Source organism: Sclerotinia sclerotiorum, genomic scaffold (assembly GCF_000146945.2).
Source record: "Sclerotinia sclerotiorum 1980 UF-70 scaffold_9 genomic scaffold, whole genome shotgun sequence".
Taxonomy (NCBI): Eukaryota; Fungi; Ascomycota; class Leotiomycetes; order Helotiales; family Sclerotiniaceae; genus Sclerotinia; species Sclerotinia sclerotiorum.
Window position 1 is genome coordinate 520552 of NW_001820827.1, and position 14231 is coordinate 534782.

The 14231-nt window shown below is 42.4% G+C and overlaps 6 protein-coding genes across 6 annotated transcripts; 3 read left to right on the plus strand and 3 right to left on the minus strand.

The window, feature by feature from the left end:
- Positions 1-1537: 1537 nt before the first annotated feature.
- On the minus strand, positions 1538-3919 carry SS1G_07136 (hypothetical protein; the record flags this gene model as incomplete). The annotated part of the gene is made up of 4 exons (XM_001591640.1): positions 1538-1796; positions 1914-1997; positions 2075-3616; positions 3816-3919. The coding sequence occupies 4 exons, from the start codon at positions 3917-3919 to the stop codon at positions 1538-1540; spliced, it is 1989 nt and encodes a 662-aa protein (XP_001591690.1).
- A 410-nt stretch (positions 3920-4329) lies between these two features.
- On the plus strand, positions 4330-5710 carry SS1G_07137 (predicted protein; the record flags this gene model as incomplete). Its single annotated transcript, XM_001591641.1, has 5 exons — positions 4330-4432; positions 5007-5053; positions 5153-5253; positions 5457-5638; positions 5670-5710. The coding sequence occupies 5 exons, from the start codon at positions 4330-4332 to the stop codon at positions 5708-5710; spliced, it is 474 nt and encodes a 157-aa protein (XP_001591691.1).
- Positions 5711-8657: 2947 nt separating this feature from the next.
- SS1G_07138 (predicted protein) lies at positions 8658-8983 on the plus strand (the record flags this gene model as incomplete). The annotated part of the gene is made up of 2 exons (XM_001591642.1): positions 8658-8707; positions 8752-8983. 2 exons carry the CDS (start codon positions 8658-8660, stop codon positions 8981-8983), a joined length of 282 nt encoding a protein of 93 aa, XP_001591692.1.
- Positions 8984-9387: 404 nt separating this feature from the next.
- SS1G_07139 (predicted protein) lies at positions 9388-9576 on the plus strand (the record flags this gene model as incomplete). The annotated part of the gene is made up of 1 exon (XM_001591643.1): positions 9388-9576. The coding sequence occupies one exon, from the start codon at positions 9388-9390 to the stop codon at positions 9574-9576; it is 189 nt and encodes a 62-aa protein (XP_001591693.1).
- A 1294-nt stretch (positions 9577-10870) lies between these two features.
- On the minus strand, positions 10871-11664 carry SS1G_07140 (predicted protein; the record flags this gene model as incomplete). Its single annotated transcript, XM_001591644.1, has 3 exons — positions 10871-11003; positions 11080-11244; positions 11606-11664. 3 exons carry the CDS (start codon positions 11662-11664, stop codon positions 10871-10873), a joined length of 357 nt encoding a protein of 118 aa, XP_001591694.1.
- A 2121-nt stretch (positions 11665-13785) lies between these two features.
- SS1G_07141 (predicted protein) lies at positions 13786-13992 on the minus strand (the record flags this gene model as incomplete). Its single annotated transcript, XM_001591645.1, has 1 exon — positions 13786-13992. The coding sequence occupies one exon, from the start codon at positions 13990-13992 to the stop codon at positions 13786-13788; it is 207 nt and encodes a 68-aa protein (XP_001591695.1).
- Positions 13993-14231: the final 239 nt, after the last annotated feature.

Here is a 14231-nt window from a genome sequence, read left to right on the forward strand (position 1 = left end):
GAAACATCACCAAAACAACTTCTAAAATATAAATATATACAAATATATACAAATATATATATACCTCAATTCACAATCCTATCCCTCCCTACCCTACCCTATCCTAACTCTATCTTTACAACCCCCCAACCCCCACCTATCTCTCCCTATCTCACTCATAATCCCATTCATCTTATCCTATTCATCTCCACCATTTCAACACAACCAAGTATCTCGTACCGTATCATCTCAAACTACATACTTTCATATACCTCCCTCCTGACATCTCAATCCCACACTATACATACTATACATACTATACATCTAACACATCTAACACATCTTACACATTACACTCTCTAATACATACAAAAATACAAAAATGGATATAAAAATACACTTATAAAACTAACTATTGAATAAAAAAACCATCAAGATTGTACCACACCTATCTATATATCTATCATCCATATATACCGCATCACATCACATCAAAACACCCAAGCAAAATAACTCATCTCATCTCATCTCACCTCACATCAATCCATCAAATCATCAAAAGCACAATCACAATCACAAGTACAAGCACAGACTAAAAAAGTAGGGTATAACGCTGTCTATAAATTCTCTTCATCTCATCTCATCTTATCCGCTATGCACTTCTTACTAACTCCGCTAAACTAATCTCATCTCATCTCATATCAATCAAGATGAAAATCAAGATGAAGATCAATATCAAGATCCACATCGCACAATCCTCGTACCAAGACAAGAAAAAGAAAGATAAAGACACGGAAACATTTTTTGATTGTACACAAGGAGATTCATCTCTCGTCTCCTTTCATCTTTAAAGCGATCCATTTCCGCGTGCCTGATTTCCTTCTTCCTCTCAGTGTGTAATGCACAAATCGCCACGAGAAAACCACCACCTCAAACCCCAACCGACCCAGTCCAGAGGAACCCCGTAAAAAAGAAATCACATTGCATATCGCATACAAAACTAGTCCCAGTCTAGGCGTTCATCTACTTCATAAGAGAAGATAAAGAGCACAATAGTTTATCAACCAATGGCAAGACAAGGCAAAACAAGCAAGATATCCACCCTGCATTACTTGCCACTGCCAACCCACTCCAACCAGTCCGAGAAATTTCTGTTCCTTCATTCCCTTACAGACACCTATTTTTCCCAATTGTCCGAACAAACTCACTCAATTGGCGAGGGTGTTGAAAGCTTCATAAAGAAATCCATCATGATCATCAGAGTAATCCCAAGTAGCTCCAACCAACACGACAGGCCATAGCGCCCATAGAAAAGCCGCATCAAAGAAAAACTAAAAGGAGATAGAGGTAAAGAGAAAAACTTGAAGCGAGCCAATGGCAATGTCTAGCATACAATAGAACTCGCAAAGCTATGCAATGAAAACAAAATAGAGAAAAAAATTACTAAAAGAATCATATACAAGTGGGATAGTGGATGGTGTCAAAGTTGACTAAATGGTGAATAGAATGACATCGAGAGACTTTTATGATTCAGACGACGGTGAGTTTGGGAAGAACTCTATATTGGTTGTTGCATGAGTTGATGTGTGTTGATAAGCTGACTGGGGGCAGCCATACCAGAATTCATCATTCCCATTGACATAGGCATGCCGTGAAAATTCGACGTCATGCTTTGTGGGAGATAGCCATTTTCGGAATTTGGAGATGCGTCTTCAAGAGATCCAAGGTGATCTTCACCCTCGAAATCTTCTTCTTCGCCACTGTAGCTGCCATAGGCACCTTCAGATCCATCACCACGATCATGTGTGCGACGATGTCTATTGAATCATTGTTAGTTCATGTTCTAAATACCCTTTATCGAATTGAGGCGAGGGATGCTGTGATGTGCTGTGCTTTTTGTGGATAGGATGAAATTCAAATAATGTGTAACATACTGGGCTAGGTTGTCTGAGCGGGAAAATGCTTTGCTGCAGTGTGGGCAGATGTAGGGTCTTTCTTGTGTATGGGTTCTCACATGTCTGGAGGGGGGGTAGGTCAGCGGCTTGATCTACAGCCGGACAAATGAAATGAAGAAAAATGAAAATATGGAACATACCGTTTAAGATGTTCTAAACGCTTGAACAGACGGCCGCAAGTGGGAATCGGGCATGAGTGCGACTTTTGGGGATAGGGACCAAGTTCCATCATCGTGGCGCTTCGTGCTCTTCGCACTACTCCACCGGATCCCTGCATGTGTCCTCGTTGAGGTGAGTGATCCAGTGGACTATCCCCTGAAAGATCATCATTTAATTGGAAGTCTGGTTGTTGCAAGGACATTGGGTTGACGTGTGGAGAACCCTCTACGGTGGAAAGTGGGGTTCCATGTCGGGAGAAATCAATGAGTTCTTTGTGATGTGCCATTTGATGGGGTATTTGGTTGCTGTATGTAAGCCCAGGTGGAGAGTTTTCGCCTGACTCGTCGCCCTCAGCTACCGGCCCAACAGAATGCGAGACCGATCTCCTCAGGTCCGACGGTCTATGAGCTGGGTGAGAATGTTGACCAGCTGCTGCCGCTGCTGCAACGATGGATGCAACTCCAGGTGGAATCGACGAGCGGCGCCTCCTTTGCTTGTAAGTTGGAGATCCCTCAATCACTGAATAGACATTGTTTGCTCCATAACCTCTGGTTGCATGCGAAAATTGTGGGCCAGACAAGTTTGATGGGGGTAACTGCATCATCGTGTGTAGACCATTAACACCACCCATATGATCCGGAATTGCTGTGTAGAGACCAGTTTCTTCATTGGCGATGTAAGCGGGCTCAGCTCCCATTCCAAGGGCTTGTTGAGGTGGAGTAATGGGTTCATATGAGATACCACGAGCACTGTAATCTTCGTAGTGTGATGAAACAAATGAGGGAGCGGGAGAGTACTCCAATCCATATGCAGGCATGGAGGCATGTCGCTGATGTGTTTGTCCTATCGGGACACCATTCTGGTTGTATTGAACGCGGTTGAAATCTGGTTCCCTCTTAACTTGTTGCATCTGCTGTTGATGATGTTGATGTGGTTGCATTTGTGGTTGCTGCATCGTCATTTGTTGATAAGCTGCCATGTGGCTCATCTCTTCTGGCATTGCCATAGCTTGTGGGACCATCTGTGGAGGAGGCATTGAATCTATCGCTCGCATGACTGGGGATGTTGATTGTGATGGGTTATACGAAGGTTGTTGCGCAGAAAATGACGAAGAGTTAGCTTGCTGGGCCTTTGTGAGTTGCTCAAACAATGACTGCGATGAGTCAAACTCGAAAGATAAAGCTGGTTCATTAACTGCAACAGTTGTAGCTTCCTGTCCCATCTTCTCCCTCTTCAAATCCCGCTCAAGTGCATCCAAGAACAACCTATCGTGTGGCACACTATACCAATAGAAAACCTTTTGTTTCTTTTGAGTTCGTATGCAGTTGTTCTTGTATAAGAAATCGAGGAAACCACTCTTTGGCTCTTCAAGGGAGGCATCGGTCCCAGATTTTAAATTTCGCAGATCGGAGAAGATACCCTCTTCAAATTTCTTTGAGTTCTTGACCGGTCGGCCAAAGGCTTGGAATCGGAAGGACAGGCATCTTACAATGTCAGTACCGGAAATGTGAAAGAGGTTGTTCCTATTCAATCATTAGCTCCACTACACTCCTAATAAAGAAACGCTTCACTATACCATAACACGCAAGAAACGTATTCACCGGTTGGAAGAAGAAATCGTCTGATATATTGATCCGACGACCAGTCAACAGGAGCAGATATTAAAAAGTATTTTACTGGCACCAAGTCAGTAAGATGCTTATGAGTATTGTTTATTTATACTTACGATTGTCGACTTGTTGAAGGGCTACTTGAGCATCTTGAGGAAGACTTTGTTGTGCTTCACTACTCAGCATGAAGGTCTCTGGTTTTTGTGGAGGAGCCATCGTCGCATGGTGTTGGGAATACATCATATGCGCCATTCAATTGAGTCGAAACGACGACTCAAGAAGTTGTTCTTTAAGTGAAAAGATATCAATTGGATCGATAAGGAAATCGGAACACCGGCAGGGCCGTAAGGCTGAGGAACACAATGTATCGAAGTATGGCACGTATTGATTAATTTATGAATCAACGGAAATGTCAGCAACGACGTGAGGCAATAGATAGTATCCTTGAAATATCGAAGATTGAAGCGAGCGTCAGAGAAATGAATTGGTATCGGTATCGTGGGGATGTTCTATGGAATGATGGGGTTGATGTTCAGATGGAGGGCCTGCTCCCAGATAAAGCCAGATGGAACAGTTGACGTTCGAGGGGTTCGAGGCCAGCAAGAACTCGACACGAATCTTCTGAAATGTATTTGAAGAAAAGTGATGAAGAAAAAGAAGAAAAAGAAGGAGAAACAAAACCGTCTAATCGCGGTTTGGTTAAATTAAGAGAAAGGATTTATGTAAAAGGTAGACCGGAGGACTGAAGGGAAATAAAAGCTTCAGCGAGCGAAAAGATGTGAATTAAAAAGGCTGCAACAACAACACTTTTTAAAAACAAAATCCAATCTCTTTCGTCGCGATGATTTCGTTCCCGTTTCGTTCGGTCGGTAAATGAAGAGATACCCTCGGGTGAATGCTGCGATCAATAGAGAAGGTTGACTGCGGCTGAGGGGTGGAAGCTTTTTCGATGTACGGGCGACCTGCGACGAGAATGAGAGACGTATATTTTTTTCGAGTTTGAGATGAGGAAGGCACGGGGGGTTTAAGACGGAAGGGTTGAGTTAATAGTCGTTTGAGAATCTCAAATCTGAGCCTTTTGGACCTGGTCTGCGCGGTCGAAATGTGGTAGGGGCCTTGGATCTTTTTTTATTTACCTGGGTGTTGAATGTGGGTGGGTGGTGGTATGTGGGTGTAAGTGGTGTGCACTTGGATGGATGGACAACTGGGTAGGGTGAGAGAGAATAGGAAGAGGGATAATAATAATAATATAATAATATAACAATAATAATAAAATAATAATAATATTTGAAATAATCGATAGGAAGGAGTCTAGGAGAACGAACGGGCGAGGGAACGGAGAACGGATATGTAAGCTAAGGAAGAACGCTGGTAAAATGAGTGGAATTATAGGCCGCTCTGTGCCTTTTTCCCTTTTCGTCCTAACTTGTTTTTGGTAATACTTTCAAGGATGACAATCGCTCGCGCTCGCTGCTTTGGCTTTGGCTTTCTGCTTTACCCTTTTGCTTTACCCTCGCTTTGCTTATTGGGGAGTGCCCAGATGTGGTGTGGTAAGAAAATGGGTCAAGGGGTTGGGTTTGTGCTCAAAAAAAGATGTCGTCTCCAATCTTTTTCACTTGCTCTTTTAAAAGTTAAGATCTCCAGAGCTTGGATCGCGCGTGGTTTGATTGACTTGATATTATTATTAGTTGCTGAAATGGATCGAAAGGAATATCCCAGACAGATAAAGTGGAAATATCTACTGTAATCGTAGTTCGAATCGCTCGAATAGTGCGAATAGTTCGTGCCTCACGCGTTGGTTAAGTCGTGAGTCTCCTGGGACCGCTTTACAGATAGATGTCGCCGTTTCAAACTCGAGGGGCAGAGATGGATGGGTTATTAGACAACCTTTTGCTTCTTGTGTTTGCCCGTTATTGTTTGGAGGTCGTAATGTTCGTAAAACGTCGTTGAATAACTAACTACCTAGGTATTGAACAGGGTTTATTGGTGATAGCTTTAAGTGACTAGTTTGGAGAAAGTTCGAGAGATCAGATTGGTTACTATCGTGATCTGAAGCAAAGCTTCCAGGGGGGAGAAAGTTGAAGTTTATCAAGGTCGTATGGATTATGTATGCTGTATGCGGAATGCAGGTGAAGGAGCGCAAGAAGAAGGGAGTTTACTGAAGACCGAAGGATGGAATACTGTACTGGTGAAAGGTATTAGGTAGTAGTACAGAATCCTAAGGGTGGTGCTAATAAAGATTTCGGAGATGGAGCGTGAACGTGCGTGCTTATGTTGTTGCAATGGCTTTCTTCTCCTCATCGGTACGGATATGTATAGTTTTAAAATACAGTATTACAACGGAGTGTACAGAGTATAATTTCCCTTCTATTCCCTTTCCGAACTTCCTCTCCATGCTTCAGTTGATATGGATTCCGTGAACTTCTAATCTCTTACTATTGAGAAAGAATTGGCAGGTGGGTTTGGATATAAAAAAGTGGATGTCAAATGGAAATCCTTTTCCTTCTAGAGCAACGAATAATATGAATAATGAATGACCTTTTTCACAGTGAGACAAGAGATAACCGCATAATAAGAAAGTGGTCGCTAGTGATGTCTTTGATTTAGAATCAAATTACTAGGTAATTATGTTAAACTCATTAGAAGATATACAACTATCAGTTGACAAGAGCCTAAAGAGTTATATTGCATTATTCAAATCATAACCCTCAATTTTTGATATTAGACCATACACATTATTTTGGAATCAACAAGTTCATTTCAAATCGGTAAAGCAGCATCAAATGCAGAAGACCATACAGAATGAATGTACTGCACGACTCAAGAAAGTAACCGCTAGGGCATCATGATGCTGATATTGGGCAATAATTTAAAAACAGCGTTGAAAAGCAAATATTAATAGGTTGCTTTTGTGCTGTGGGGTGTTCATCTAGGCCAAAATACTGGCTGGACACAGCTGACGGACGATGAACATGACTTGTACACCTCGTGAACCAAATGATTCTCAACCAATTAATCGAATCATCTAAAATTGTATACTCTCGTGCTACCCTCTACCCGCCTATGGTATGGATATTTGTATTTGTAAAGCCTAGCAGGAAAATAATAACCGAATGATTGATTCTAATTTTCCATACTTCCACCTCAATGTGGCTTCTATTGCTAGAGTTTATGGCTTATTAAGATTACTATTATCATAAATCTGTCTACTTGCATAAAATAAAGCAGATGTGAAAATCTCCTGGTGGCTAAGAGCCCTGTCAGAATACCAATGGGATGCTATCATCTTAGGCCTTCGTGTTTGAGAAGTATTCCGATCAAGGGTAAGATTGCACGCGGCACATTCTGCTCCTGGCGCTTGTTTCTGGTTGCCCTCTCCCTTTTCCTCCAGTGACTGTCAAACTGTCTTCCTGTCCTAGGTAGTTACCTCATCTCAGGCATGTATACAATCTGCCTGTCCATGTTCTTTCATGTCATTGATGATTTACCCAAGGAGTAAGAATGAGGTAGGAATAGGAACGAGGCGAAGCTTAACCGAATGTAACGTAAGTGTAACCCCGATAATAAACTGGCGATGGATGGAGGCGTACCATTCCTAGGAATCTATATTACCGTGCCGTTTTCAAGGTGGTGGCTTTGTTTCTGGTGCAGCATCTCAGGAAAGGAAAGCAGGAAATTTGTGTTTCAGGGTTGATTTTTTTACACTGTAGTTACCTCTATCCATAGTTCGCCAGGTCTTTTGAGTGGACCTACAGGCAATGAAGAAAATGGAATCACCAAAGCTCACTCTAGAACCTTAGATCAACGTTAAGAGAATCATTCGTTATTTGAAAAACTGGGTACAGTATAATATTTCACAAAGAACTTTCATAATGAAAGGATTAAGTTCATGGAATATGAAACATATATCTTTTGAATAAGGAAATGGTTCTTCTCTTTCTGTTTCATTCCTTGTTGTGATGATGCCCGTGCTAAGGTCTCATGTGATTATGCTGTCTCTTGAGTTATGACACCACTTGCATCGGCTTCGTATACCTCATTCGACATGTAATCTCCGCGTAACCTTGCCATCTGCATGTCTGGACCATGCTTCTTGCATCGGGAGTAAATAATGTGGTTCCTCCCTATGCAAACTGCTTTCTCGGTCGAACCTCACAGAAAGCAGAAAGGAAACCTCTTTCATTGATATGACGATCTAATAATCACTGGTCTATTAGTGGAGCATGGAGGGTCGTCCCGGCAGGGAGAGCGGAGTATTATTCTCACTGGGAACGAGATTTAGAATTGGACATCCATACAGGTATCACAAAATCGGCTAGTACGACCGCTTGGGGACTCGGAACTCGCAGTTGAGAAAGCTGAAGACCGCATGTTTCTATATTTGGTCTTGTTAAGAAATGGAAAGACCATGTATAACAAAAAATCACCTTTTTCGCGTGGGGGAGGGAATGGATCCTGTGGGGCATGGGTTGTCAATAAATGAGGCGAGAAATATTCGTGATGGCATCTCACAGAGGGTCCAGTCAGTGCAATACATTGGTACATTGGAAGACCGAAGAAGGTTCATGCGTTGACTTGACAGAAAGGCAGCAATCTTGACTCAAAAATCTGAAGGATAAGATCCTCAGTTACTTCGTAATTTTGTTAGGTTTCTAACTAGACCTTAGTGGTCGTAAGGCTTGAAAAGAGTACCAGTGCATCGTACTTCTAGTTCTCTCACCTGCTAGATGCCGATGAATGAGCGTGGGATGCAAAGAGCTTCGAGAACGAAGTGTAAAATGCCGCTGCGTGGATGGCGCGCGATCTGAGCGTTGAACTTGTTGAATGGCCGTTGCTATGACGGTAAACTTACTCAGTGTGGACGTGTAGACCCATGAATTTCCCAGGATTGAAATCCTCAAATACCACCCTTCTGGTTGATACAAACGATGCGACCTGAGACCTCCGCTCGAAGATGGATACTTCCGCACGCGAGTCACGAAGAAGTTTAGTCTGTCGTCCCGCGTCCGTCAAGTCCACAGAAGGGTAGATATGTTAACATGAAACAGTGCTGAGGGATCTCTCGCCTTGCCTCAGAAATGCAGGTACCTACTGGTTTTCCGTGATGACTTCGAACCGTTGAGAGGTACATGGGTTGCCAGATGCCCTGCCAATCTTTCAGTCCTCAAGCTTGAGGATATCTGTCTCGTGGCCTTGGTCCAGGTCTTCCAAAATGGTGATAATGTGGTAAAATCTTTTGCCACAACCCTCGATATATTCAACAGTTCGCTTTGTTTTTAGAATGCCGTTGCTACTTTCATCCACACTTGGGGTGTATTTTGGGCAGGGGACCATTCGGCAATCTATAATATCCATCCATTTCGGTCGTGGTGAAAGTATAAAATCAAATCTTGTCCTTCATCTCTGTCGGTTTTTGCTCTTTCATCGTTTCTCAGGTTTTACCAGTCATAACTAGTCAGGAGTATATCCCCGCCATCAATGCATTACCTTATAGCGGCGGGAACTCTGAACTGGACCCCTCTAATTCTGCCAATCAATCCACACGCATCAATGCAGCCCTCACTGCATCTAGAGCCATAAAATGACACACAGAGCATGTACCTTGTCATATTTACCTGTACGGGGAGTACGTATGGTGGGATGTATATTCAGTATAGCCAATCCATGGCGTCCGCACCCCCAAAATGCAAGAGGTGAATATTTGCGCACATTGCCCCCTAAAACCGAAATCCGATGCTCACCTCCCGATGAATTTCTATCGCGGCCATATGGAAGTACCTTCGCCATCGAAATTGGGAGCTGTTCCCATCATCGATCACAGTTTCTCGGGAGGATTTCTCGAATCGGTTCCTGCATTTAATTTCAAGGTATAACGCAGGTAGATCTTCCAAATCAGGTCAAGTATAAATGGCGGTACTTGTTTGATCATCAATTTAAAACTTGATTGCACAATACATATCTGAATTATAGCAAGGTACTGCCATCCAAATCATCACGGAATGGATAGATCTAACTTCCAGAGAAAATCTTTTGAGTGCTGTGATGTTTCTTCATGGTGAATCCTAGATGAAGGAGAATCCGAAAATTAAGCGATCAAGCTGTGTAAATGGGCTACCACGGAATACGGGCATCCATCACTCATTTTCCTGAAGGATTTCTTCTTGAACACTTCATACAATTTTCTTCTGTCACGATATGGTAACAATACTCCGTAGAGATGGACCGCATAGATAGCCACGAAGATCATCATCATCATCCATATCATGCATTTGTTACTAACGCTTTTCCTACAATTCGCAACAAAATCCCCGAAAACTTAAATTCCAAGGAATTTAGGCAAGCAGTAGGCAAAGAAAAGCAGGTACGCGCGAAGTATCTTTCTTTCGAGTTTTTTCAACCACTTGATTTTTCAGCAATTAGACTCGGCGTTTACACACATATGATATGTATGTACCACCATAGAGTGAATTCAATCTCGTACCTATTGTTTACCTTGCTCTGGGATCCACTATACGATGTGATGCAGTGATCCCGAAAATAGAGTATTCGGTAAATTCTCACATACAATCCACATTCACGCCTTAGCCCAACTTTCAAGATGCTGATGTACTGGTAATACTTTCTCACTTAAAGCGAGGTACTTCCCACGATATAGGATGTAGAACACTAAGTTCTATAGCTACACAGTAATATCATATCATATCATTGTCCAATATCTTAGATTCATCAACTAACTAATCTCTGAGTGAGATCATCTGCCGTTCAGTAATCTAATTCAAATTGGCCACTCATCATACGACATCACAAACTTAAATGCCTAAGTCAAAAGCTGTACAGTGCGGTTTATTTCGCACATCGCATAGTGCATTTCTGCAGAAAACGAAATACCGAGCGCTTGCTCAATGTCCAATCTGCCCGCATTCATAAATTAAAAAGATTACGGGCTGCATCTTCCAAGATACACAACCTCTAATCGATTGGCTCACGAGATTTCTCCATCTTCTCTTCAAGAATCTGATACATCGCTAATTGGCTAGCTTCCACTCCAAGAATGCACATGAATAAAATATTGCTCTAAACAGGGATAAATTAATGCAGGTATGCATGAAACATCTACTAAAGCTTGAGCTTTTCAGGATTATTACTGGAGACAAAGGTACGGCTGTCTCAACTTCTCTGTTTTTCATTCTGCGGGAATTGATCGCCGTCCGCCGCGTTGCCGCTTCTTTCCTTGTTTAGATCTAGATCGTCGAGCACCAATCCGTGGGTAAAAGACACAAGAATTCTTTCGGGGTTCGAACTGGAAAGCGTTAATATATTCATTAATGACCATTCAAATATAATTCTAAGATCGGTATTGAAGCCACCCTGACTACGGGGTAGTCTTCGCTGTCACTTTTACCCTAGCTATTAGACCCGAATCTTGTGAGCTCGTGACTATGAAAGCGCTTCCAAAGACCGCCAAAGCGACCATCCCTTCTATAATTATCCGCAAATGTTCTTCAGTTGTATTTGCTGGACCAGTAACTCGGTGTTGGCGTCTAATTTATATCTGTTGTACTCCAATAATTTACTTCTAGGTCAGTATCTTCAGATTTGAAGGAAATGGAAATATCAGGCATGACATCACATGCCGACTGGTATTTCTGCCCAAATGCTTGCTCGGCTCGATTATCAAAGCTTGAAACGACGGTGTCTACGGCTTGGGATGAAGAGGAGATCCTTTGGACTAGGTCCTTCTAGATTGTGTCAGGTTATTCTATAGCAAGTGATTATTAACAAGTTTCTTCCTTCATCTCTTTCTAGTAGACTAGATGTCTACCGTGCTTGTCTATGTCAATCTTGCAGTTGCAGTGCCAGTGTTAGTGTGTCTGCAGGGCGAAACAAAGAAGGGCTAGTTACCTAATTGTGGCTCGCTGGTTCTCAGCATTTTTGCGCAAAGATGGTGCCTTTGCTACCATATTTTATTACTGTAATCTTACCTATCATCTAGTCTGCTGAAGTGGTGGATAATTCAAAACAGTGTAGCTGCATTGCTCTCAGACATTCTGTACATCAATATCTTAAATCACATCATACATGAATCAAAATTGAACTACAAAGAGATTAATTAAACGAATTGGAGAACTTTTGTACGAAAGTTCGGCAGTTGAATCCTCTTCGTACTTCGCCGCAAAGCTACGGTACTTTGGTACTCTCTTTGTATATTTGTCTGTAAATGTCTCATGCTTACCCGAAACATCCTTTCAATACGAGAAGGATTTCGCCTGAAGCTTGATTCATACTAGGATATCATCTTGTGCCTTATCTCATCTTGAGGAATAAAGAAAATGCTTACTTAATAAATCCTGAGATAAGTTCAGTGGCTGAATAGCAAGGCAGGAATGTCTTTTGTTGCATATCGCGAAACGGAGGATCTGAGATCGGATTCTATGCCATGCTCATCCCATCCACCTGTCTTTCGCAATGAACGAATAAGTGCAGAGGAGCGGCTCGTGTAGATGGAAGGATGCTTCTTTGTGCACCCTGCGATTCAAAATCGTTCTATTAATTGCACACTGTTCAGAAAGAATGGATGAGATGTAGAAAAAGGATTGTAGTGAGAGCGAGTGTTTGGCGTGGAGGTGGCAGTGAAGTTGAGTGGGGAGACATCTCGGTACGGGATGATGAATCCTTCCACGTTTGATGTCTACGGATGGCTGTCAAAAGTTTGGATGGAATTTCGAATCGCGATCCTTATGTTCGGGGGCTGAGGAAGGTTCTTCGTGGATTCGATGGCTCCCCAGATGCTGTCATGTATAATGGGCTTCTTTGCGCTGTAACATACGACGGCGAGGACGAAACTGAGGGAGGATTTAGTCGCACGTCTTCATGCCTGTTTCGTGTTTCGTTTCTAGGGGTGCTAGTGTTGAAATATATGGCACAGGTACAAACGTTGATATAGAGTTGAAGAAACTTCCGTGATGGTGGTTTTTACTGTCTATCGAGGATAATATTCTCTCGCATCATCATCCTACACTAGAGTAGAATCACATTAATCATGCATCTAGCATATCAATTTTAGTATCCAGACCCTTCTGAGAGAAGATATCCATTCACTTATACGCGCATAATCAATCACATCACATCACATGCCCATTCATTAATATATATCCAACCATCTTTCGCATCCTATCTCTTGCTGTGGACAATTTTCAGCATCCGAAACTTCAATGTTCTCCTATACAAAGACTCTAAAGGTACAATTTCGTTCATGTGAAATTCGCAAGTGTGCTGCATGTAAGTGTTTGAAGGGTCCGCAAGTAGATTCTTGATACCGTGATTGAGTAGGATAGAGTACATGAAATTGGGGTTTGCATCGCCAACTTCCCGTGCCGGAAAATAACTTAGATCATGTATCTTGTTGCGAGTAGCAGGTGCTCGTCACGCGAAATGAGTGTCTGTATCTCAGAAGAGCCAAGATCGGCACAAACAGGTTCCTCCACAGACCTCTTTACAGACCTCTGATTTTCCTTGTAATGCGAGAAGTTCTGAAAGATTTACAAATTACTGCGGTTGTGGTCTATATTTTCACTTGTGGTAATAGTTGCATATTCATTTGACAACTCAAATTCTTTTCTCGAACGTGAATGGGCATGGAAAAATGACGTGGATTGTATGAGTCAACACTCCTCAACTACTATTTACCACCTCAGATTCTAGAATTCAGAACTGGACAGGGAATACATAATGATCACTGCATTGCTATCAGATATCTAAACTCTTTTTGTAACTCTTAGAAGACGTGCTATGATTCATGACTTCCCTTTTGGAGAGTTGATAAATAACACCCAGGTCCATCTTATCTCTCGAGATCCTCCCCCTTTTTTCTCGTTCTCTCTTTTACAGCTTTCGATATCTTTTTCGCGGTCACATTCATCCCAGACTCTGCGCGTCCCACTAGTTCATCGCCACTATTTTCATTCGACACACCACTTAATCAAAATCTACGTTTCTTGGTCTTTAGACTATGCCTTTGCATCGATTGACTTTCTTTTTCGACTCGTTGGCTGTTTCCAACTTTGTTTCCTGTTTGCTCCTGATCAATGTCTTCTCCCATCATTTCCCTTATCTGCACCACTTCTAGTGTCCTCATCAACCATATCACCTACATTGCCTCCTTCGCCACCATCGACCTCCCTTTCCTCTGCATACTCACTAGTATCAATCATATTAGGGACCCAGAGTTTCCTCTTTGATTCCAACAGATTCCTCTTCTCAAAATGCCTATTATTTGCATCCCTCTTCATAATCCCGCATGTGCATCTGCTGCGGAGTCGACCCAACCAAATTTCCCTCATCCCCCTATCCCTTTGCAGAAATTCCCAACCAATTTGCGCGATATCGTGAATTTTTGCTTCGGAACGCGCCCTCCGCGATATTTCACCACAGTTGCAGCAACGAATTCGAGAACCAGAATCGGTTTGTACGAGCCATTTCAATGAGTGTTACTTTATCTTCAGAACTCAGCTCTTTAGCTAATGCTACT